Consider the following 24054-nt stretch of genomic DNA (forward strand, 5'->3'; position numbering starts at 1 on the left):
AAAAACGAAGAATAAGGAGATCTAAATCACCCAATCTCTTAGTACATCTGACGAAGCAAGATGGCGCTTGCGAAAGTTTGTGTAGAGAAATTAAAAAAAAAAGTTAAGCTCGGAGTGCCATCCAATATCCTGTTTTCGTTTTATTTTACTGTATGCTGATTATCTGGGTTAACACGGTAACCATCAACTTTGAATAAAAACCCAGTGATAGTAAATAAAACTTCCGCACAATTACTGCTTCATTAAATTGCATATTATAAACTTCAAAAAATATTTAGTTAGTACCCATTTTAGCATCTATTTTATACGATTATCACACGTTTTTCTTACTAGTTAAAAAAAATGTTTTCAAACAAATAGATGGCACAGTTTTCAAGAAATTTGCCGCGAAACATCAAGCGTAGTGAAGATAATGTAGTTGTGGGAAAATCCGTTTCTATTTGTCTCCACCTTGGAAGCAAAAATAAAAATGGCGAAAGTTAATAACTCAGCAAATGTAACGGTTTATTGCCGTCAATAGAACAGCATAAGTTCTCTAAACGGAAATTACTTCGAGGCTTATTTTATCAAGGGCATCTTAGTTTTTTCCAAGAAATTTCTGTTAAAACGTTGGTTGAGTGTTGACGAAATTTCTCGATTTGGCCTATCAGCCTTACAGCCTATACCAGATTTCGGTTTTAAAGACAAACTGGTCGCTTGAATGTCAATTTATAATAAATAAAGAAAGAATTAAGGCTTCAGTACACGCTATAACGCCAAAATTTTCCCCGTTGCATGCACGATATCCTGTTGAAAACTGACGTACTTTCCAGTCTCAGTATCAAGTTACAACTGTCTGTCAGAAGATAAAACTGAATTGAATTCCACTGCACTTGCATGTGTGTTTCTTGTGATATTTTGTGATGCAGCACCAGAAAATTTGAAGGGAATATTTATGCCGGTGACATAGCAATTTGTTTCTTTGCCACACTGGAGCAATTTAATCCAACAGACTTGTTATAGAGCAGCAACCATGGTCCTAAAAAATCTGAAAGGTGCAGTTGCTATGCTTTTCATTATGAAGCACTAGCCTAATACAGAAATGTGCAAGTAGCATCACAGAAGTGTGTAAGCTAAAAGCAATAGCCTATTATTCTAAACGGCAATTAAAGTAGTCTGCAAATTGAAATATATATGCAAAGGTGATTGAATTAGGCCAATTTCCAACTTGAATATTAGATTCAAACCGTAAATTCATCTTAAACTATTTCATGCTATATCGCAATTGATATACCCAATTAAAGTATCCCAATTCGCCTTAAACTATCCCCTCAGACCCAAACTCATTCAACTACCTCATCAAACTCTCACCATTCATGATTAAATTACTCCTAAAAATTTATTTCTCTAAATTCCAATCGGTTAAGTAAAAATAGTGGAAATCATTTTGTATTTTCGATTTTCTTCATCACTCTTGCCCTTCATTTTAGTGTCGGCCACTTTGTTTGATGCAGGTTTTCTCTGAAGAACAGTTTTCGATCAAAAATTGAGCCTTGTTCTGCTTGCAGAAGAAAATGTTTTTTGGTTACAACATGATTTGTGTCCTCAATTTGTTATTTATTTAATATATATCTATATTCGCTGTGATAATGTTGTTTGCGACTTTATACATTATATACCAGTTGCCTGAGTTGCCCTCTAGTAACTGCTTTGGCCTAACTCAACTTGCTAATGACCTATTGGACTGCTTACATTTTATCACTAACCACTACCGCATAATGGACTATTAAGTATGCACATTGTTTCAATTATCCACTTCTAGTATGGTATATTTATTGTTTTTTAGAGAACCACTCTCCTTAATATTATATTTTATCTTTCTCATTCACACACTGAAGTCATTCTACATTAGTGCTTGTCCTTTGTAATGCTTGCATTGAGCTGCCTTATTTCATGCCATTGCAGTTAACATAATTTTATTTCAGCTTTTAAAAAACCAACATGTCTTAGTTTATTGTAAATTAATGTGAGTGCGTATCAGTATAGCGTGCATGTTGATGAGTCTCTTGCGTATGTGTGCCTTGTTACAGTATATCCACCTTACTATTGCCTAATATTAATGTTATCTTATATTTTTCTTTCTACACCCATGGCCACTTCAAAATATATGATAGCTTCAAAACTGTAGTCTAAATCCGTTTTAGTATACTGTCATGTGTATTGAAAAGACTTGATAGTTTTCAAAATAACGTTTGTTTTTTATATGGTAGGATATATGTATAAATACAGTTACTTAAGACTGTGTTGCATAACTTGTTTGCGCTATAAGATACATTTCACAACAAAATAATAGCTGTACAATGAATTAATCTAACTTTATTTGACTGATCACAGATTGCATTATGGTCAAAATATTTGTGGGGCGATTGGCTCCAACAGTGTCGTCTGCCCAACTTCGTGATCTTTTTGAAAAGTATGGACCAGTATCGGACTGTGACATTTTACGTGATTATGGATTCGTACACATGTCGCACGAATCCGACGCTCAACGAGCAATCAGCGCACTTGACAAGTACGACTTATGTGGAAGTCGACTCAGTGTTGAACTGTCAACTTCTCGGTCGATGAAGTCGTGTCAACTAACTGTGAAGAACTTACCGGGTGGGATAACCTCCCAGGATTTACATAAGCTTTTTAAGAAATTTGGAACAGTTACATTATGCAGAATAAATTCGGACAGTGCCACCGTACATATGCGCTTTCCATCAATGGCAACTAATGCTGTAAGAAATTTAAGTGGCGAAACATATCGTGGAAATGTTTTATCCGTTCAATTTGCGAATACTTCTATTAACAAGCCAGTGGCTGCAGTGTTGCCAAAGCCTGCTGTGAAATCGAATGGTTCAATTGATCTATCAAATACTAATGGCATCTCCAACCCAGGTAAGCATCATTGTTTCTTCAGTGACAGTCTTAACAGTTGTATAAGATATACACTGGTACAAGTTTACAAATGGCATGTTTTTACTAGATTGCTGTTAGTACAAATGCATGAAAGTCATAATTTTTACATTAAAGTGTTTACAGAACAAAGAAAACCAATCATAACGATGGCAAGCAAACCCAAACAGCCTGCATGGAAACAGCCTGAAGTGATTTTAGATAAAAATGCAAGCACTGGGTCATTAACCCCTGCTACAAGGTAAGTTTTCTTCCTTGTTAAATGTCAGTTGTGCACTCAACTTTTTGCAGATCTTTTCTTTAGTTGCTCCATTTTTCATGAATTCTCATTTACTTTCACATAAATTTGCTCTTTCAAAGGTGTTCTATTGAACAATGAACACAGATAGTTATTTAACTGATTCATAATGATGATTCCAAAAGGATTTATCTGGGCTAGACTGATGTAGTAATTATGGTATGGTATGGGAATTTTATAGGCTATCATATATAACATGGCATAATTTATAACATGCCGACTTAATGGAGTTTTCATATATATGTATAAATGCTTTTATCATCTCATGATCATATCATGTGCAGTCAATTTGTGCATGATTCATTATCAATTATTCATTATCAGTCCAAAATCATTAATTAGTCATGATTTGGTGATATTAAGTGGCATGTTATCGATACATAATTAATCGAATATGAACGTGATGAATTTTGAGTATATGTATTTCCACTAGACAATTGCTGTAATTGTGTGTATGAAATTACTTTCACCTCTCATAATTTACTTACTGTTGTAGTGCTGTATGCAAATTTATTATATACGTATGTGTGTATTATGCAGTGTTTTGTACAGTTATATATAAACATAGTAAGGCAGTCAGGAACAGGAAAATAGTGGGCTTTTTACATGTGCTTTTATATGTAGAACTGATTGCACAATTGCAGTCCACTATTAAACTCAATAATCTCTAGCTACTTGGCCTTCCCTGTTAATTTTTCAGCCACTGTTACAGTATATATATATCATACCTTATATAAACTTACAGCTCTAATAGAAGAAAAAACATCAACTTTGTATAATGCAAATTTTGTAATTTGCATTTGACAAAATTTGCATACACTACATAACAAGCTGCTTTCTTTACGATTATGCAGTAGATGTAATGTTTAAAGTCTGCTATAATGTGTCATCCCTGCTGTTTTAACACGTAATTATGATAAGCTTTGGCGACTTTTACTGGTTCCCAGAGCCTATTAGTGTTGTATTCTAATCGGCAAGTAGCTTGCATATAAAATGTTTGTCCGCAATACCGAGCACTTCATTTACAAAATCTGCTACTGTTGTCAGCATCAGCTCCTCGATTGCTAAAGTGCAATTGGAGTTTTGGTTTATATATATTTATATATATCTGTTAAAAGCGTCAGGACTTTGTCATTTAAAATTATGAAGAAGACTCATTTTCTGCGCAGTGCCGTGCCTTCCACCAAACAAGGAAAACCATCGGAGTTGAGAGAAGGCCGACAAGTGCGAATTAAACAAGGGTTAAAGTTCTTACAGTGAGTTTGAATACCATTGAAGTTTGGATTTTATTCTATTTTGGTACATAGAAAGCTATTATACACTATATACAGCTACATATATAATAGTATGTATTATATAATAGTATATAATAGCTATATTTAATACATACATATGGAAAGCACTTTTTTATGTCTGTGTGTATTACATATTACATGACTATATATGTATCAAAACTTCAGAAGTATTTATGACATGATATAAAAGAACAAATAGAAAATCCAATCATGTTTATGTGATATCTGTATATATATATAGTTTAATTATGTATAGGGCTATAGGCTTTATACTGTGCAATTTATCCATAAAATAGAACTGACAGTATTCGTAGGATCGTAATCTTGTTACTTGCGAATATTAAACCTTATGGTCCTGCTAATGGCCCTTCTTATATAAAAATATGCATAAACTTGGGAGGAAACAATACTGTTAAACCACAGCTTGATTTTTGTTTCAAACAATCATTCATGTATTTATAGATCTCCTATGCCTTGGAGTGGTACACGCGAACACTATGAGGTAACAAAACTAGTTTATTTAACATGTTGCTGTAATTAGTTATGTCAGCAGAATTATATAGCAAATATTGATTACGACCATCACATAGCACGTAGTTTCTGTTGACAAGAGCTGTCATGTGATCCCTGTGGTCATATTTCTGATTCTGTAGCTTGTTTATTTTCAGCTTGCATTTGTGATTTCATAGTCTGGTCCTATAAATAGACGCTATCTCACTGTTAATATATTTGCAACACGCAAATGTTTATTATCCATGCAAATACTGATTTGTTAGAAATTCAATTAAATTTTATATTCTGCATTAAAATGATTTCTTCTTTTCTCCATTGGAATACACGCTTTGTATGTACTTCAAACTTGATTATAGATTGGCAATTAAGTTAACTTTCATTGCATCGACACAAAAAACAACCCTATTTTACAAAGCTGGCACTCTACAGTAAGGAAAGGTGCATTACATTTCACATTCTGTATTTGTGTCCAACAGACTTTCCTCAACCAGCTTAAAGAGATGCTTCTCGAGGAGGGACCGGAGCTGTTTCGTGAGGGACACATCAAGGAAGCAATATCTCAGCTCAGTGAGGCGATAAACATATGCAACTACATGAAGACTGAAGGCATTAAAGGCCACATGGAGAATTTAGATAAGCTCCTGATGGAACGGGCCACCATGCACTTGAATTCGGTGAGGTTTGTCTTGAGCTTGGTGGAATTAAACTGTTCAATTAAATGCTGCCACTGCTGTGACTAAATCAGTTGGTGAAGTGTACACACTATGTTGTTTTGATAACTTTACTCATACATTTTTGGGTTGGTATTGATACCATTTGTAGTGAAAACTACGTATATATGTAATATGATTTCTTTAGGGAAACTCAGTTGCTGCAATAGACGATTCAGACAAGGGTAAGTTTTAAATATTGTATTTGTAAATGATAAATTTGTGATTATTCGTTTCACTTGCATATAAATCTACTTTTCTTCCTTTCAATTAATTAACCTTGTAGACAAAAGTATCAAACCCAGTATATATTGCTTAAGATTTTATAAATATTGTGACCTTTCTGTAAATGTTTATAAAGTGTCTTTTAAAATCACAACGGAAAATCCGTTGCTCAATGTCAGCCAAAAATAAAATCTCACATCAGTTAATTATTAACTATGTTCTTATGGTATGTTTCAATGTTTTCTATATGACTTACTTGAATTTGTTTTGTTAGTGGGCGCTGTGTTTACTTAGCTTAGAAAGCGGTTGGCACAACAGTAGTAGCTTGATATAAATGTCTTGTGTATGCGCCAGATCCTTGTAAAATTTTATTGTTTTATTGAACTTTTAATTAACTATAAACAAAAAATGCAACTTGCCACCTTGCTTTGATGTGGTCTTACTTCTAAGCAAGCTTAGTTTTGTGGTAAGCTATAGCCAATGGTTGTAGGCCCTGCATTAATAACTAGTAATATGATACATGATTAACACAAACTGCATAATCAAAATGAAGGAAAAATGAACCTTAAATAGGTTGAGGCATGTATTGGACAAGGCGAATTTAGACTGAGCTTATTTTGTAATTAACGTCGGCTATATCACTTTTCGAGCTTTTCGCAATCAGTTTCTATTTTTATGAGTTTGTCCCAGACCATATTAATGTTTTCTCAAGATTGTTGTTGCTGGTAGATTTACAGTATTTTCTAATATTAACTTTCTCATTGTAGCAATCAGTATATCCAATGGCCAGAATCAAAACGCTTTAAGATTCAAGGCAAGAATGCTTGTGGAATGCGGTAAGAGGAATGAAGCTCTGTGCTTCCTGCTCAAGCACCAACAGACTCAGACTTTAGTGAGTGGTTCTTCATCAAATCATTTGGACTTAAGCTTTTGCTTGGGTGGCTTGGAATGTTTCATATACAGTATATGCTTAACTTGACATTACCAATTTTTCATGGGTAACATTTTCGATTCGTGCTGTTAAGCTGTTGTGTAATTAAGAACTTATTAATTTTCCACGCCTCCAACGTTGCTTCCTAAATCATAATTACAGCATATTGGTCTAGCAATATATAACATTGCATTCCAGGACGCAGAATCGACTCAGCTTTGCAATATTTTGAAACAAAGTTTGGGTGTTCGTGATGACGCTTCTCTTCCCACCAACACAAAGGGTGCGATCGGTGATGGACGAAGTCGCCCCTCCCCTGCTCAATCCTTCCAGTCAACTGAAGTAGTTAACTCAAATGCATTCGGTGTCCATAAATCTTCATGGCCAGTTATAAATGGTAGTGGCGATAATAAGAACTCGTTTGCGCCGTCTTATTCTAATTTTGGAGATGTTAGTTCACTGTTGGGTCCAGCAATCCAAGCACTGCATTCGAACACTGATCCTTTTCCGCAACGTGGCAGTCATTTTCAGCAGTTTTTCAACCAACCAAAGAAACCAAATGTCTCGTCATCTTTTAATTCATTTTCACCTGGTCTTGGACTCGACACTCAAATTCCAGGAACAATTATGCCTCCGAATACCAGCGCTCTCTTTCCTTCGTCCAACTTCCAACCTCCTTCCTGTTCCTCATCGTCCTTATTCTCCTCCGATCTCTACAGCCCCCAGGAGCAAAACACTAACGGAGTCGCGCGTGATGTGTCTCGACCTTTGCCAATTGGATTTCGGCGGCAGCAAAACTCGACGTCGTCACCTTGGAACGAATCCACGTCTCTTGGACTCTCCAGCGTAGGGAGTGAGTCGAGCGTGGATAATAAGATCGATGAGGAACTCGCTCGAGCCATCGAGGAAGAACTTGGAACTAATAATAATGTCAGTTTGTGCAAATATATGTTGATGATGATTTAAGCTTGTGATGTTACCCAAGGCAGAATCTTGTTTTGATTTGAGCCAGTCATAGAAAGTTACACGGCTTCAAATTATTATTAGTACACTTTGTGAATATCAATCACGGTCACACCATAGTGGAAATAAAATCTTGCTTCTATGTTCACAGATTTCTTCTTTTTCACCCGGCATTCCTTGGTCAGCTAACTTGGAGCAAGTAAACAGTAGTCTTTCATTCAGAGGTATATAAATATAAACACACTGTTGTTGTATGTATCGAATGCTCACAAATGTTTGATGATTGTGGGCAGCACATGTCGTACTTTTACGGCTAATGTTGTGTTGTTCACTATCTGTTTTGTAATGAATTGCTTATTACTTGGATATTATTATTGGTCAAAGTTTCATCAAGTAATGTAAATTATACATATTATATATATACCATGTTTCACGAACCATTTTCTGGAGGTTTTTGATAAATATCTTAAGTCATCGTGAAATACTTTTGTGTAGTACCTGATTAATTTTAGTATTTTGTAACACAAAGATATTGCCACTTGTAGTAGTCATACCTCACGACGTAATCTATCCTAAAGATCTTGCTGTTTTTTCATCTCCTTTCATAACTTACTTGCAAGTTTTCATTTAATTGACTTTCCTGCTTTTATCTTTTCTGGGGAGTGTGTCTATAGTAGGCCTAAAATCGGTTGGATTATGTTCCTGTATGCTGCTAGCTTTTTATGGGAAACTATTTATCTTGATGATGGAGTGCCTATATTAAGGGTATTATATACGGTACTGACAGTTTTTCCATGTATATATTTCAAGAATTTCAAAAACATGATTAATATTAGGTACATAGTGGTGGTTATGAAATGCATAAGTTTTATAATTATGATACTTTCCGAATAAAGACAGGAAAGGCATAATACAAGTACTTTTATTGTAAATTTTTATGCCCATTATGTTGTCTTTTGTGTGGTTTATTCTTTCCTTTACTATGGAGCTAAGTACATGTTATAACTATTTTACCAGTTTTAAAAGTGCTCAGTGTGATGTCATAGGTTGCCTGCATTTTTCATGTAGCTTGAAAATATTGTTTTGATTAATATAAATATTTTGACCATGCTGTTTGATGTATATAATATACCTAGATCAATGCTAAGAATTAACAAATAAAACCTACTGGTCATATAAGGACAATAATCCATCATAATAATTAATATATATATAAGATTATGGTCAGTTTTATTGTTTTGGCTCTAGTGTTCGTTTTGCATAATAAGAATCATAACTTCCAACTTTTCGCGCCTATTTTAATAAGTATGGTTAGGGCTTAACTGTAAAATTTCTTTGTTTTAACTTTAAACTACACAAATTTAGGCAATGAAAACACGTCAAGCTACAGTCATTTTCCCATCGGTTCGTCTAAAACTGGGTTCACTGGGTCAGTTTTGGGTCCAGCCATGCTCGGTATCCACACAACGGCTCAAACAGTTAAGCCTGCCCCGCCTTCACCGATTGACACAAACCCAGGTGAGAATAAGCATCCAGTCAATATTTTTACGACTAATAATTAGTAATAGTTATAATCACATGTGATGTGTGGTGCAGAGTTGTTCTGATAGTGGCAGACTAGCAAACAAAAAGTAACTACGGGAAAAGTTATACCTAGTGACCCATTCATGTTAGCTTCATCAGGGCAATGGCTTGTTGCTTTTTGGCTTTGTCTTGATGAAGATAACCCGAATTTGAATGTAACCCGAACAGTATATTTCAGATGCAAGGTATTAGCGCAAACAGTATATTTAGTCGTGAGGACATTTGTAACATGATGTACACAACAGAACTATCTTGTTAAATATTGAAACACACTATAATTATATCTAGAAGAGCTGCATTCTGTTGCATAACATTCACTATAGTTAGCTCCCGGGTACGTAAACAAATAAGGCCAAAGTATGATGAACCGTTTTGACTACAGACGAAATGCTACCGAATTTAATTTACAATAATTCTGCCTCTGCACAAGTAGACCTGTTCTGGATGCCAGATAGCAAGGAGATTTCTCATTCTCATTGCAGAACCAACTCCTCCGTACGTGGAAGCACCAGACCAAGCAGAAATGAATGATTCTCTGAGTGAAATTTTAAGAAATCCACTGCACGATACTCATGAGTTTAAACTCGGCTGCACGGAATGCGTGTTAAGGACTGGGTCAAGGGTCGTGGACTTCAAGTAAGTTTCAAATTAACTGTTAAACCTTTAAACATAATCAACTACTTTTTTGGTGAATTTGTTTCAATAATTCATTGAAAGATTTACACTCCTTATAAAAGTGAACGAAAACTGCAAATGATATTTTTTTATATAGATTTATATGCACAGTGAAAGTTGGTTAAATCAACTTCTTGATAACTTGAAATAACTCGACTGGTTTTGAAAAAATGCCAGTTTTATAGTAATACTATGTAAATGATCTTCAGATAATGCTTATTTTTTGTCAGCCCCTTATCTTTAACTTTCAGTGAATGAGGTTTTGCTGTACTGTAACGTTATTAATTAAACTTGTGTGCTCTTGCTGTGTTTGGTGATGGTATGTTGGTAATGTTAACTTACAAATTATCTAGTTAATGTTAAAGTTAGCAATTAATATTTTGTTAAACGTACAGACATGATGAAGCAGTTCAGCATCTATGTTACAAAAACATTCTACTATGCCGACGTCGTGGAAACGTGGATTGGGTTAAGATCCGACCCCGTCCTCAACCCCAATCCAAGGCCCAGCTCTACGATGGTCCGTATTACATTTGCAAAGATCTGATGTCGGGACAGGATTGCACTTATCCTGCTGTCTGTACGTTTGCATACAACCAAGAAGAAATCGATGTTTGGACACTTGAAAGAAAGGGAATGCTCAACAGGTGCAACATGTTCATGTCTGCATTTATTGACACAATTGTCATAATGACATTACAATATCATTGTAATGCAATGTACCAACTGTTGTTTCGACTTCAATATAAAATGTACCAAACCTTACACAGGCACTGATTTTGTGTCGAGGTATAGTGTTCATAACAATGAATGGGTCTTTTATTCTGAAATGCTGATTTTAGCAATGCAACCTTATACTGCGACAACTCATACATGAATTTTCACCATGCTATGTCTGCTTCATAAAATTGGTTAAGCTGATCAGATGTTAATCGATTAGTTCATCATTATTTCTCAGAGCTTGGCTGTGCAAATCAATGGACATGAATTTTGTCAAGAATCTTTCTCTGGTCGGATTAATTCTGTGCAAACATCGTGGAATATTTGATTTTTTGTGCAAGATGTGTTTTCAAAACAAACCACGGATCATAAGCAAGTTTTCACCAACGCTCGGAAAATGCACCAATGAAAACACTCCTCACCGTAACATCTTGGACCATCAACAACTGGTTGGTTTAGATTTACCTTCGCTTATAAACTTTCAAAGCCAAGTTCTGTGCTTCATGTTATTAGCAGTAACAGAACATTATTATCATTGCATCAATTTGAAATAGGCATTAACGTCGGCTTTTGTTTACTTAACTTTCAGTGCTCATCGACTTGTGTCAATGTTTATGTAATAATCCAATTCTTTTGATGGGATTGCTCAAACTGTTAACTTTTTCTTCATCAATGTGAAATATACTGCATGCTTAACCTTTTAATATCAGATCAGTCTGTTTTAAAATACGTACAAGACAATATATTTGTGTTCTCACAGACACACATACTCCGCGAGGGAACAGTGAAATACACTGAAATTCGTTCGCCTACTCAGCAAGCAATTTTGTGTCGCCATGCTATAAGATTTCAATGTTCAAGAGGAGAAGAATGTCACTTTGCGCATAGTCTTGTCGAAAGAGATATATGGGCCATTATGAACAAAGAAAAGTACGTTATTGTTGGAGATATTTCAGAGAAAAATGTTTTTATTTGGATTCACTTGGTTTGTCCATGCTAGCAAGAGAAAGGTCAAAGGTTAATGTCAGGATAAAAATTACTCGGACTCAGATTTAAACCTTAACAAAATAATTATGTTAAAGTTTTTTGTTTTAATATTTTCATACTCATGACATTTTTTTAATATTTTTTACGAATATTCTCAACACTTTTTAGTTTGTCTGCCGCCGATATCGTCAAGCAATCGCTGGAGCATATGAACAAGCAGGTGTCAGCCAATCAGGATTCAGACTCAGTGGCACTGTTTTCCACCGATGGAAGTTTGTCGGAGTTTAGGTGAGAACTTTCAAATGTATCATCGACATCAGATAAACATTGTGTGTGCTTTCAACACCATTTGTTGGTGGGAAAGAGAAAAAAACTAGAATTTTTTTGGAAAAGATTGTCATTAGGGTTGCAGTCGATTTCATTTTTAATTCTCAAACACTGCACGTAATCACAGGTGGAAGGCCAAGTTCATATGCTCGCTTTGCCACAAAAATGGCCAGATAAACGAAGCTACGAAGGATATGAAATACTGCACTGCTCGCGCTCAGCATTCTTGGACCACCAATAAGAAGGTGATGTTGGTGTTCACGGCAAGGAAGGCCTGGGCACAAGTGCGAGATCTGCCTTATCTTAAGAACAAGGTGAATTTATAACTAGTGGTTCACATCTTGATTGCTAAGATTGTGTTCTCCAAAAACATGCTCAAACTTTTAAAGTATGTCCGCATGATTAGGTTAGTTTTGATTCTCTTGAAACCCTTGTTGAGAGATAAAAGCTGCTGTAACGAATATTCCTTTAGTGTTTCTGTAGCCCTTTCTAGACTTCACAAAAGTCAAACAGGCCAAGATTCGGCACAATTATCTGAAAACTTATCAGTTTACGTATTAAATTATCATAATTGGCGTATCCATCTTTAAACAAGAGGCTGTCTGTTGGCTAGAATCTTCCTGCTCGTTTTGAACTTTGCGAGAACTACAGACGCAACAAGAAGTGCACTTTCTCCGGGAAATGCAACTTCGCCCATTCCCAAGAGGAGATGGATATCTGGATGTACTTGAGAGAAAACACGTGTATGTACTTTGCAAGGAATATGTTATTTCTTCTAGCACAGCCTGCTTTTGCATTACATATTTGCTTACTATAATCTGCATATAACTTGCTGAAAGCTAGGTGGTGTATTTTGAAATGTCTTTCATAGGAAGCGGGATTTCTGACTTAAACCTGTTGTGCTCAATAATCATGATATAAGCTTACATCAGTTTTAATCAGTACATTACAGTCGTATAACACCTTCAATTTTGGTATAATCACAGTTTTCATATCGTTTTTCATACAGTAATGTATTTATGTTGACTTGACAATTGACAAACGACATTTTTATTCCAGTGAAAGACTTGGAAGAATTATACGATGCTCTTACTAAGGACAAGCAAGCAAAGAGCAGCTCACGTAACTCCACACAGGGCCCTGACGCGAGTAACATTCTTCTTCCGACAGATATCTTACTTCAGGTCTGTACTTGTAGTTGCTTTCATTCTGTGTGCTTGTGATCAGTCAAAACATGTTGTTTATGATGAGTCTTTCAAACTGAATTGTACCATGGGGAAACCAAGATAATAAGGATAGATCCAACTTGACCATTCTACAGCGCTGTACAAGATCGTTTGTGTGATTTGACCTGATGACAGACAGTTGGTGACTAGAGTTATGAGCGCACAATGATGGCATGTTATGTTGTAACAACTCATCCTGATTTCATTCCAAGACCACGTGTACCCAATACAAACTTTAAAACCCTTACAATAACACAGCAGGGTTAAGCAACCAAATGTAAATTGACCAAAGTTAACCTGTTCTTCTATCTAGTCATGCCAGTGTATGGTATCAATCTACAACAGATATTAACCCGACAATGCGTTAACATTTTCTCAGTAGCTTAAACTTTATCACCTCGTACGTAGAGCGCCTTCCACTGTTGGTTGTGCGACAAAGAGTGCAACGGGCAGAGACAATGGGAGAAGCACTGTCTATCGGAGAAGCACAAACTCCGAGCCATCTCTGACAGCGACGGTCACTGGCGCTTCCGCAAGCCGGGAGGGAATTATAAGATCTGTGAAAGGTAACCACCACAAATAGTGATTGATAAGAAGTAGAATTAGATCTTAAAGCTTGCTTATTATGAGCAGTCACTAGTAGGGTCACGCCTGATTTTCCTGGGAAACTTGTGTAGTTTCCTATGAATCAAAAATAAGAGAATCCCTCTCAGAAGTTGCGCCATTGTGTTTAGAAACATTTTTTTACGCGCGTGATTTTGCAAGAAATCGACATGATTACCCCAATCCCGTAATGACCACAAAACCAAACTGTATCAACCTAACCCTTGTTTTGTGCAATCCAGGCACGGAAAAGGAATGTGTGAGTACGACTTGCTCCCGGCGAGTGAGAACGCTTGTCCGAACGCCCACAGCAAGGACGAACTGGAGGAGTGGGTGAACAGAAGACAATACGTCATCAACAGGATAAAGAAAGCACAGGACGACCAACTGATCGACAGCATTGAAAATATGGACGATTTAATAAACTGCTCCCCACAGGCGTAGAACTTCCGACGCGCGCTATTTTAAACTCCCCTCCCCCCCTTTGTCCCTCTTTTTCTGTCATTGTGACTGACGTCATTATTCATGATGACGTAGTTTGTGTGATGACGTCACGGTTTTTCTCAGATAATCATTTTTTAACGTTCTTGAACTTCGGAAGACGAACCAGCGATTTTTGATACCCGTGCTTGAACTTTCAACTATTCAACGTGTTCGTGCCAAAAAGAATTAAAAAACTTCCCGTGCCTTATTAATAAACGACCAACCTCAATGTTTTGGTCCGATTCTTGGCGCAATAAACTGCTTTCAAAACCCCCGCCAAACTCTAGCGTTATCATTTCCGTATGTTGCTGACATCTCAGCTGCCTAAGCTGTTTGCGTTCCTTGGGCAATGGCGGTCCTTCTGTTGGTATCTTATCACACGGTAAGGCTTTTATACGTTGCATTTGCTGCGCTGTTTTTATTGAAGGCCATTCAATATTTTATAACTGATGAAAATAGCATTGTCGGTTTTTTTATTTTACCCACCACACTTTAGCTTTTCGTTTTGCTTCTACGTCCCAACGTCCGCTTTTCTTTTCCTTGACCCATTTCATCCCCTTGTGAGTTTGTCTTCGGCTCCCGCGTTTTTACAGATTGGTATAAGTTTGTTTTAAGACTCGCCCTCATTTTACCGCGCGCGTTTTTTGACGTTAGTGTGACGTCATCGTTTACGTAGCTGTGATGCAGTGATTATTGTAACATCACCTCGACCGATACTGTTGCAAAATATGTGCTTGTACCACGAATTATTACGTCATTTTTATCGCAGAAGGCACCGTCCGCGCGGTGTCGCTGAAGTTTCACTCATGTAGATTCGGCGCCACTTGCCCAATGGAATTGTGAATACAAATTACATGCGCCTGGATCGGAGTGTTTTTAGTTGACTGTTCTATTCAGTTTGTTGTAGAATTAAATTCCCTTAAAGGCAACAACCAAACAACTTTTTAATTTCCATTAATATAACTTAGTAGGCTTCCAAACTGTTAAAATTAATACAACAACAGCATGGATATTCACAATGCTATTTTACTATACGAAAAAAAACACATGTTTCAAAAAAAGACTTACACGCAAAAAAGACTTCAATTTTCCATCTTCAGAGTGAAGCGAAGTGTCCAGGAATTGCAGGACGAGAAAAAGAAAAAAATATACGTTGTTGGTGAGAAAGTTGCAGTAAATGGATGAAGTTTGGGTCAATGATCAAGTGTAAGACAACAGGGTCATCGAGATAGCAATTAACATGACCATTTTATATTGCAGAAAACGAGTGAAAAATAATAACTAATCTTGGATTTATTGCATAGGACGGCAATATGTAGAATTAGGCCTTGTAATGGAATGATTGGTTATTGTTGTTGAACTTGACTGTACCAGTCACTCCAATACAATCTTTGATTGTCTGAATGTTTATTGACTTCGATATAATGAGTCTCAAGGCCGTTGTTTGCTTAATCAATCCTAGACTCGTTTGTTCAGCTAAAAGCTGATTGTCTTGTAAAGCCGACAAGCAGAGTTGTCTGACCTGACACTGAGCTTGTCTTAAATTGTACTGTTCAATAGTTTGCACAAATTGTTGATTGTATGAACTGGTTATATTGATTCTTCGTTGTACGATTACAAATTGACAGAACATTGGCACATCAACAGCACTTCATTCAACAGTCAATGTAATAGCATTTTGGCTTAGCTATATTCAACTGCATTAAATTGTTGATTGCTGATTATACCCAGACTTGTTACTTCGAACTGCCATACGCTAACAAAACTTATTTTCGATAAACTGAACGCATGCGAAAAAGGCGAAAATATTACGTCACAACAATGGTACAGGAAATGATTGCGGGTCGTGTTACTCTTAGCTAAAACGACATACAAGTACTAGAATTGAAATCTCACATAATCTGTATATTAGTTTTGGTTATAATCACAATATTATCACATAACCCCCCCCTAGAAATTGTTTTAAAATGAAATTTTAAAGCAATTTCGAAACAAAATAGAAATAAAGTCCCGATAAGCCATAATTAACACAAAGTAATAACAACAAAATCCATATAATGCGGTTAACACAAAGCAAATCACAACAAATGTTAAAACACAAGTATAATACAGTTCATATTGGTTATATATCAGTAATAAGGCGTTCACATGTATGCTTTGAAGTCATTGTGCAAAGTTAGTGCAACAATTCAAACCAATTATGATATTTATGAAAGGTCAGAGGTTAATTGTTAATGAGCGTTACTTTCTGCTGAGTCACTATCTTCAGAGACATTTTGATTATCATTGTTTAAGTCAGATCGGCTAGCATGAACTATGACAGAATGATTACGAATAGCATATATTTTATGACGAATAACAGAAACCAACATAGGCAAGGTTAACTTGAAAAACCAGAAAGTGAAAACAATGCTCCAAATATAGCTCAAAATCAACAGAATAAAACAAAAGCCACTAAGTATCGGCGATGTTATGCTAGAAATCATCTGTAAAAACACATTAGTTAAGGTGTTATCAATATTTTTCTGTACATATAACATATCTACTGTATTTTCTGGATTCGTTCTACTTCCAATAAAATGGTATAATTGGTCATGCATCAAACGTGCGCGACTGACAGCTTGTAAAATACCTGATAAGTCGTCAAAGTCGTTACCACTGCTAGGAAACAAATGAACAAAGTTAGAAAAATCTATTTCAGAGTAGGGTGCTTGTACAGTAATTAGAGCAGGTAAAAGTTGCTGGACGTTCTCATGGCGCATAGAGAGTGTATAATTATCAAACACATAATAAGCATCATTAATAAGAAAAGTCATGATTTTGCCAGGAGTATATTTCTCTACATACTTAACTCCCTTATAAACAACATCATTCGTGCCAACCTGGCCAATATATTTCGTCCCATTATTGTCACTAAATTCTACGAGAGGTCGAGAGGCAAAAAACTCCCCATGTTTCAAATTATGCAGTAGCGTAGCAGTGATATTTTGGCATGCTACTTCAATCAGTAAATCGCCCAATGCCACGCCAGTGGCAGGACGACCCAAAAGTTGTGTTAGGACTTCACTTGGAAACAATCGTCCCACTAAAAAATACATATTTGTCAGATACTCTTGTATTTGACATTCAAGAAAGTGTATATCAGACGTCAAAAAATGAAATGAATCGCTTGTTATGTCATTGACTTCATTCAAAAAATATGTTTCAGCTGTGTGAAAAGAAAAGGAAGGAAAAGGTATATCATTTTCATCTGCGATTTTGCCCAATTTTATGCCATCAAAACCATTGCAGCTGTAGGGTCTTAAAATCAAACCCCCTGGTGTACAAATGGCGTCTGACCCATAACATTTTTGTACGGGACCTGGACAGCGACTTCGTTGATGAATGCTGATGCCTAGAGATTTTATCTCCAGACGAATGAGCTCGTGGTTCTTGTTATAATGCATTAAAAGTTCTTCGTGCTTTTGACCTATACGTTTGTAAGGACACTTGGCTTTTATTTTCGAAACCTACCACACAAAGGTATTTGTCGACAGAGTGCAGCTTCCCTGGATAAGCTTGCAGTTCGTCATGGCTCCAATTGCACTTGATAACTGGTCTGTAGCATGATCATAAAGTGCAGTAGATTTAATCAGAATGGCGTTATAAGCTGTATGTGTATAGCCGTGTGGCCAGACATACTTGACGGAATTAGAATTATGAGTACTCCATGTGAAATCATTAGAGCTTAGTAACGGACCATAGCCAGTAGCATGTTTCGTTCTGACCCAATCTGCACAAGCTTCCACGCTTGGTGCAGGATTAATGAGTGATTTCTCATCACACGTTTTGGCCCCAAAAAAGAAATAAGTAGTCTTAAGAGTCGTAGAAATAACTGAACATTTGAATATGGGTATGATTTTCCTCTTTGGAACAGGATCATAGATCGACACTCCACATTTTTGAATTAGTGTTGCATTCTGTCTCACACACTTATGAGGTTTGGGAATCAGATATTCTCCAGTATGAATATTATCATGACACAGCCTTAAATGCAGCCGTGTTCCGCTTATGCAGGAAAAAACAAAAATGCTTACAATACACAATGAGATGATTGAAGAACGCATTCTATCGAAAACGTGCAGGCTTTGTGATGACACGTCCAGTTCTCGTGGTATACTGAGGAACAGGTTCTTCGTCAGCGTTTATGTCTTGTGACACAGGATGTGAGTCAATTTCCTCTTCTGCAATAGAAAATGGTAAGTCAGATTGCAAAATTAAGTTTTCATCATCGTGGCATGAATTATTTTGACTGCTTGTGTTTGTCAAAAAACTTTCAGCAGGATTTGGTACAGGTATATGTCCAGCTTTCAAGCGATTTATGCTGATATTATCGATTCTACTATTCAAATCAATTGTGAAAAATTTTTCTTGACGGTCAATAACAGTATATGGTCCACTATAGGGTCGCTGCATACCTGTGCGAACACCGTCATGCCTTATAAAGACATGTGAACAAGTTTTGAGTTCTGGATCAATAAATGTTTTGATTGGGTATGGTTCATGCGGTGGAACATATCTTAACGTGGCCATAAATTGAGTCAGCTGTTCTACATATTTTGACTGTGGGATTATGTCCAAGCTCGGTGTTTCAAAAAATTCCCCGGGCAACCTTATTGAAGTACCAAAAACTAATTGACTTGGGGCGCATTCAATATCCTCCTTTACGCTTGCACGAATGCCTAGCATGACCCAACCTAAATGAGAATACCAATCGTGGCTACATGAGTAAGCTTTCAAGGCTGTCTTGAGGGTTCTGTGAGCACGTTCTAGCATTCCATCGCTTTGCGGATGATGCGATGTTGTGTGTATCAACTTAGTGCCCATGAACTTTGCCATTTCGTGCCATAGCTGAGAGGTAAACTGTCGACCTCTGTCAGAAGTTATGATCTTTGGGACGCCAAAGTTTGCTACCCAATTCAATATGAAGGCGTCGGCACATGTCTTTGCAGTAATGTCTTTTAGTGGAATTGCAACTGGATATCTTGTGTATCTATCAATCACTGTCAACAGATAAGAATAACCATTAGATACAGTAAGTGGTCCAACAATGTCAACGTGGACATGCGAAAATCTCTCGTCTGGTTTCTTAAATGTTTTCAATGGTGCAACAGTATGTCTACGCACCTTTGTTTGTTGACAAGGAATGCAAGATTTGCACATGTCCCTAATTTCAATCATCATTTTAGGCCAAACAAAACGTTCTGCTATGAGTTTTTGAGTTACCTTTATTCCTGCGTGACTTAACGAATGAATCGTGTCAAAGATTTGTTTTCTGAAGGAAGCTGGCACAACTGGTCGTGCTTGCTTTGTGGATATATCGCATAAAATGCTAACGCCATGATCCGGTAACGTCACCCGTTTCAATTGCAGCGAGCTTTCTCCATGGAGTATTGCATCCAACGTGCGATCTGTATGTTGATGACTGGCCATCTGCAAATAATCTATGGAAGGCAAGTCATAATTTATACCAGCCACTGTTATTCGTGAAAGGGCATCAGAAACTACATTGGATTCACCTGAAATATGTTCAATTACTGGACAAAACTGTGCAATATACGACAAATATCTGAACTGCTGTGCTGTGGCATTGTCTAATTTAGAATGAATGCCCGTGACCAATGCTTTATGGTCAGTGAACAGACGGAATTGTCGACCATCCAAAAAATATCGAAAATATTTGATGCTAAGGTATAAACCAAGTAATTCGCGATCATACACACTATATTTACGTTGTGCTTTGGTAAAAGATTTTGAAAAAAATGCAAGAGGCTGCGGACAGCCATCTATTACTTGTTCTAACACTCCAGCACAGCTGACGTCTGAAGCATCAACAGAAAGTCTGATTTCCGCGTCGTGTACCGGAAATGCCAATTGTGTGGCTTCGCATAACGCCTGCTTTGTTTCCTGAAATGCTTGCCTGGCAATCGGAGTCCATATGACGCGTCTTCTGCCCGAACCAGTGCCTAAAAGCTTGTTAAGCGGATCTTGGATTCCTGCAGCATTGGGTAAAAATCGTCTATAAAAGTTCACCATACCTAAAAAGCGACGAAGCTCCTTGATTGTCACAGGTAGTGGGTATTTTTCAACAGCCTCAACTTTGGATTTGATTGGACTGGCTCCATCTGCATTCACAGTAAAGCCAAGAAATTTCACTTCTGTAGCATTAAACACACATTTTCTTTTGTTAACAATGATGTTGTGTTCCTGAAAGCGTTGCAAAACAGTTTCAAGATGCTTCTTGTGTTCTTCAGGTGTGGAACTAAATACAATGACATCATCAATATAATTGAAAGTGTAATCTGACAGTCCTCGTAAAACATTATCTATGCAACGTTGAAAAGTTTGTGAACTGTTGCACAATCCCATGGGAAGTCTGACATATTGGTAAGTGCCACTTGTGGTGGTAAAAGCGGTTTTGGGAATGTCTTGATCTGCAATTCTAATTTGGTGAAAACCTTTGAGCAAATCCAAAACTGAAAAATATTTTGAACCGGCCATGGCATTTGGGAAATTATTAATTAACGGCAGGTTGTAAGTATCAAATTGTGTTTGTTGGTTCAAAATTTTATAGTTGTTAACAATCCGATATTGACCAGCATCTTTTTTCTGTACTAACATTATCGGCGAACTGTAGGGAGAATTACTTCGTTCAATCACACCAAGTTCAAGTAATTTGTTGAGCTCTTGTTTGAGTATCTTTTCTTTCTCAGGAGACATCCGATAAGGTCTGCAACGTATGGGTTCACCTGTGGTTATAATGTGATGAACAGCATTGTTTATTGGCCGCTCGGAATAAGCTGAAACATCAAAAACATTGGGATAAGTTTTAGTCAAATCTGCAAGCAATCCATCTGACGTCATGTCAGCTTCTGCAGCCTGCGAAATAGAAGAAGGCTTAGTTTCCTGACAGCAGCTTGCAGAAAAAGGCCGTTTGGGTGTGGTAAAATCTGTGACGTCATTTTTGGCACGTGGCAGTGTCAAACGCTTAGCAGTGAGATCAATATTCAGACCAAAATGTATCAAGAAGTCAGAACCAATGATAGAATAAGCTATATCACTACTCATTTCAAAATGCCACAAAAATGTCCTATTGAGGTTTAATGAAACCTTCAAAGGCTCATTGCCCTTGATTACAATACGTGAGCCATTAATAGCATTATAAAATTTCTGCTTAAAACCATGCAAAAAGTAATCACTATGTACTTTTATCATACTGACTGGGGACCCTGTGTCTACCAAAAATTTAATCCCAGTTAATTTATCAGTAATAAAAAATAGGTGTGATGATAAAAGTCCACCAACAGTTCGCAACCTAGAACGAACTGTTGGTTCTAGGCGTTTTTTGGACGTGGCCCTGTCCACGCACAAGGTGGAACACATTTATAGGCGTCACGACCAAATTTCTGATGAAAATAGCAAAATCTTGGGCGACTGTCAAAATGATTTTCCCTTCTGGAATAATTGCCCTGTGTACGATTTGGTATGGCTCTTTCAAAGCGACGGGGTCTGCGGTCGTCAAAGCCATGGTTGAACGCGGGTCGACGTTGTTCTGGTATCCTTGGTCTAAAATCAGACCGACTAAAACGGTTTGTGGGACCTGAAAATTGCCGATTAAAAGTCTCACGGCTTTCTGGACGTGAAAAATTTGCAGATTGATATCCAGACCTCGGGTTTCTATTACCATATGCAGTGTCATCAGAAGCTAGCTTATTAAATTTATCAGTCAGGGAGCAAATTTGACTTTCCAAAAGTCTATTGACGACAGCCTGTCGATCGTTATGAGCAGAGTTGGAGTGATCATTGAATTCTGGTCTACGCGACTGGGACATGATTTCGTCCGCCCGTAAAGCCAAATTGTCCAAGTCATCCTCTAAATACCCAACCAAGATTTTACGTATATCAGAAGGCATTTTATCAAGAAACAAATTACGTAAAAGTGATTCAATCTGGGGAATAGATCTGTTCTGAGTGCCCATAAATTTCCTTATATCCCGAAGCATTTCAGACGGTTTCTGGTCACCTAGGCTCGTATGATGCAGTAAACGATTTAAGCGATCGTGTTCGCTGACCTCATGTTCACTTAACAATGCATTTTTAAGAAATGAATAAGGTCTATTCTCAGGACGATTGAAAATGACATATTCAACACTCTCTAAGTGACGTGGTCCCAAATTAGCTATGCATAAATCAAACCGTTCAATTTCTGATGTTATATGATGTTGTCTAAAAATACTCTCCGCAATGCCAAACCACAGTTTCGCATTGTGCGCTGAGAACGGGGGTAAATTGGGAGGAGAAAAAATTCTATCAGATTTACGTTTGGAAGAATTAGGGTTACCAAACTTAATAGAAAAAGGATTGTCATCACTAGCAGTGGTATTATCATTTGCAAACCGTACAGAACCTTCACCAGTACCAGCCATCGCCCGCCTACGTGAAAAATTATCCATTTCTATTTCAGTGTCAAAATCCAAAGTATCAGCATTTATGTTAGAGCTATCAGCCATATCAAGACCACTATGTTCAGGATAACCTGAATCAAACAAATCACGCTTAATTGTGCTTAAATTCGAAGGGCGTAAATTACGTCTTCGATCAATAAATTTACGATAGGGACCAGAAAGAGAATTAAGAAGATTATACTTAGAATTCATTAAGGAAAGAAAATACACAACACATTAAAATAAAAATCCATGTACCGATTGTTTGAAAGAGGATGTCTTTAAGTCCGTTGAAGTCCCGCGACGTTGAGAACGTTCCAATTGTCTTCTAAGTTGTAGATGTCCTTCGATGATGAGAAGGCGTTCCAAGATTCCGAGAATCCAGGATTGAAAAGCGAAGTTTCCACCGATTCGCGGGGCGCCACGTTGTAATGGAATGATTGGTTATTGTTGTTGAACTTGACTGTACCAGTCACTCCAATACAATCTTTGATTGTCTGAATGTTTATTGACTTCGATATAATGAGTCTCAAGGCCGTTGTTTGCTTAATCAATCCTAGACTCGTTTGTTCAGCTAAAAGCTGATTGTCTTGTAAAGCCGACAAGCAGAGTTGTCTGACCTGACACTGAGCTTGTCTTAAATTGTACTGTTCAATAGTTTGCACAAATTGTTGATTGTATGAACTGGTTATATTGATTCTTCGTTGTACGATTACAAATTGACAGAACATTGGCACATCAACAGCACTTCATTCAACAGTCAATGTAATAGCATTTTGGCTTAGCTATATTCAACTGCATTAAATTGTTGATTGCTGATTATACCCAGACTTGTTACTTCGAACTGCCATACGCTAACAAAACTTATTTTCGATAAACTGAACGCATGCGAAAAAGGCGAAAATATTACGTCACAACAATGGTACAGGAAATGATTGCGGGTCGTGTTACTCTTAGCTAAAACGACATACAAGTACTAGAATTGAAATCTCACATAATCTGTATATTAGTTTTGGTTATAATCACAATATTATCACAGCCTATATGATGATAGCGTACAGGTTCGATTTATACAATTTTCCCTTATTCTA

At 37.0% G+C, this 24054-nt stretch overlaps 1 protein-coding gene across 2 annotated transcripts; it reads left to right on the forward strand.

Moving 5' to 3' along the window:
- Window positions 1–445: 445 nt before the first annotated feature.
- Window positions 446–15345, forward strand: LOC143453305 (zinc finger CCCH domain-containing protein 7B-like). Of its 2 annotated transcripts, none has more exons than XM_076954584.1 (20): window positions 446–2922; window positions 3058–3181; window positions 4408–4494; window positions 4996–5035; window positions 5523–5720; window positions 5905–5941; window positions 6749–6873; window positions 7111–7842; window positions 8027–8099; window positions 9241–9393; window positions 9942–10095; window positions 10530–10781; window positions 11093–11303; window positions 11615–11784; window positions 12010–12129; window positions 12296–12482; window positions 12782–12911; window positions 13228–13352; window positions 13803–13960; window positions 14240–15345. In XM_076954584.1, the coding sequence occupies exons 1-20, from the start codon at window positions 2382–2384 to the stop codon at window positions 14439–14441; spliced, it is 3819 nt and encodes a 1272-aa protein (XP_076810699.1). In that variant the 5' UTR covers window positions 446–2381; the 3' UTR covers window positions 14442–15345. The 2 variants fall into 2 exon arrangements, with proteins under 2 accessions (XP_076810699.1, XP_076810700.1); XM_076954585.1 differs by having other exon boundaries at window positions 3067–3181.
- The last annotated feature ends 8709 nt before the right edge of the window (window positions 15346–24054 follow it).

This window comes from Clavelina lepadiformis, chromosome 4 (genome assembly GCF_947623445.1).
Source record: "Clavelina lepadiformis chromosome 4, kaClaLepa1.1, whole genome shotgun sequence".
NCBI lineage: Eukaryota > Metazoa > Chordata > Ascidiacea > Aplousobranchia > Clavelinidae > Clavelina > Clavelina lepadiformis.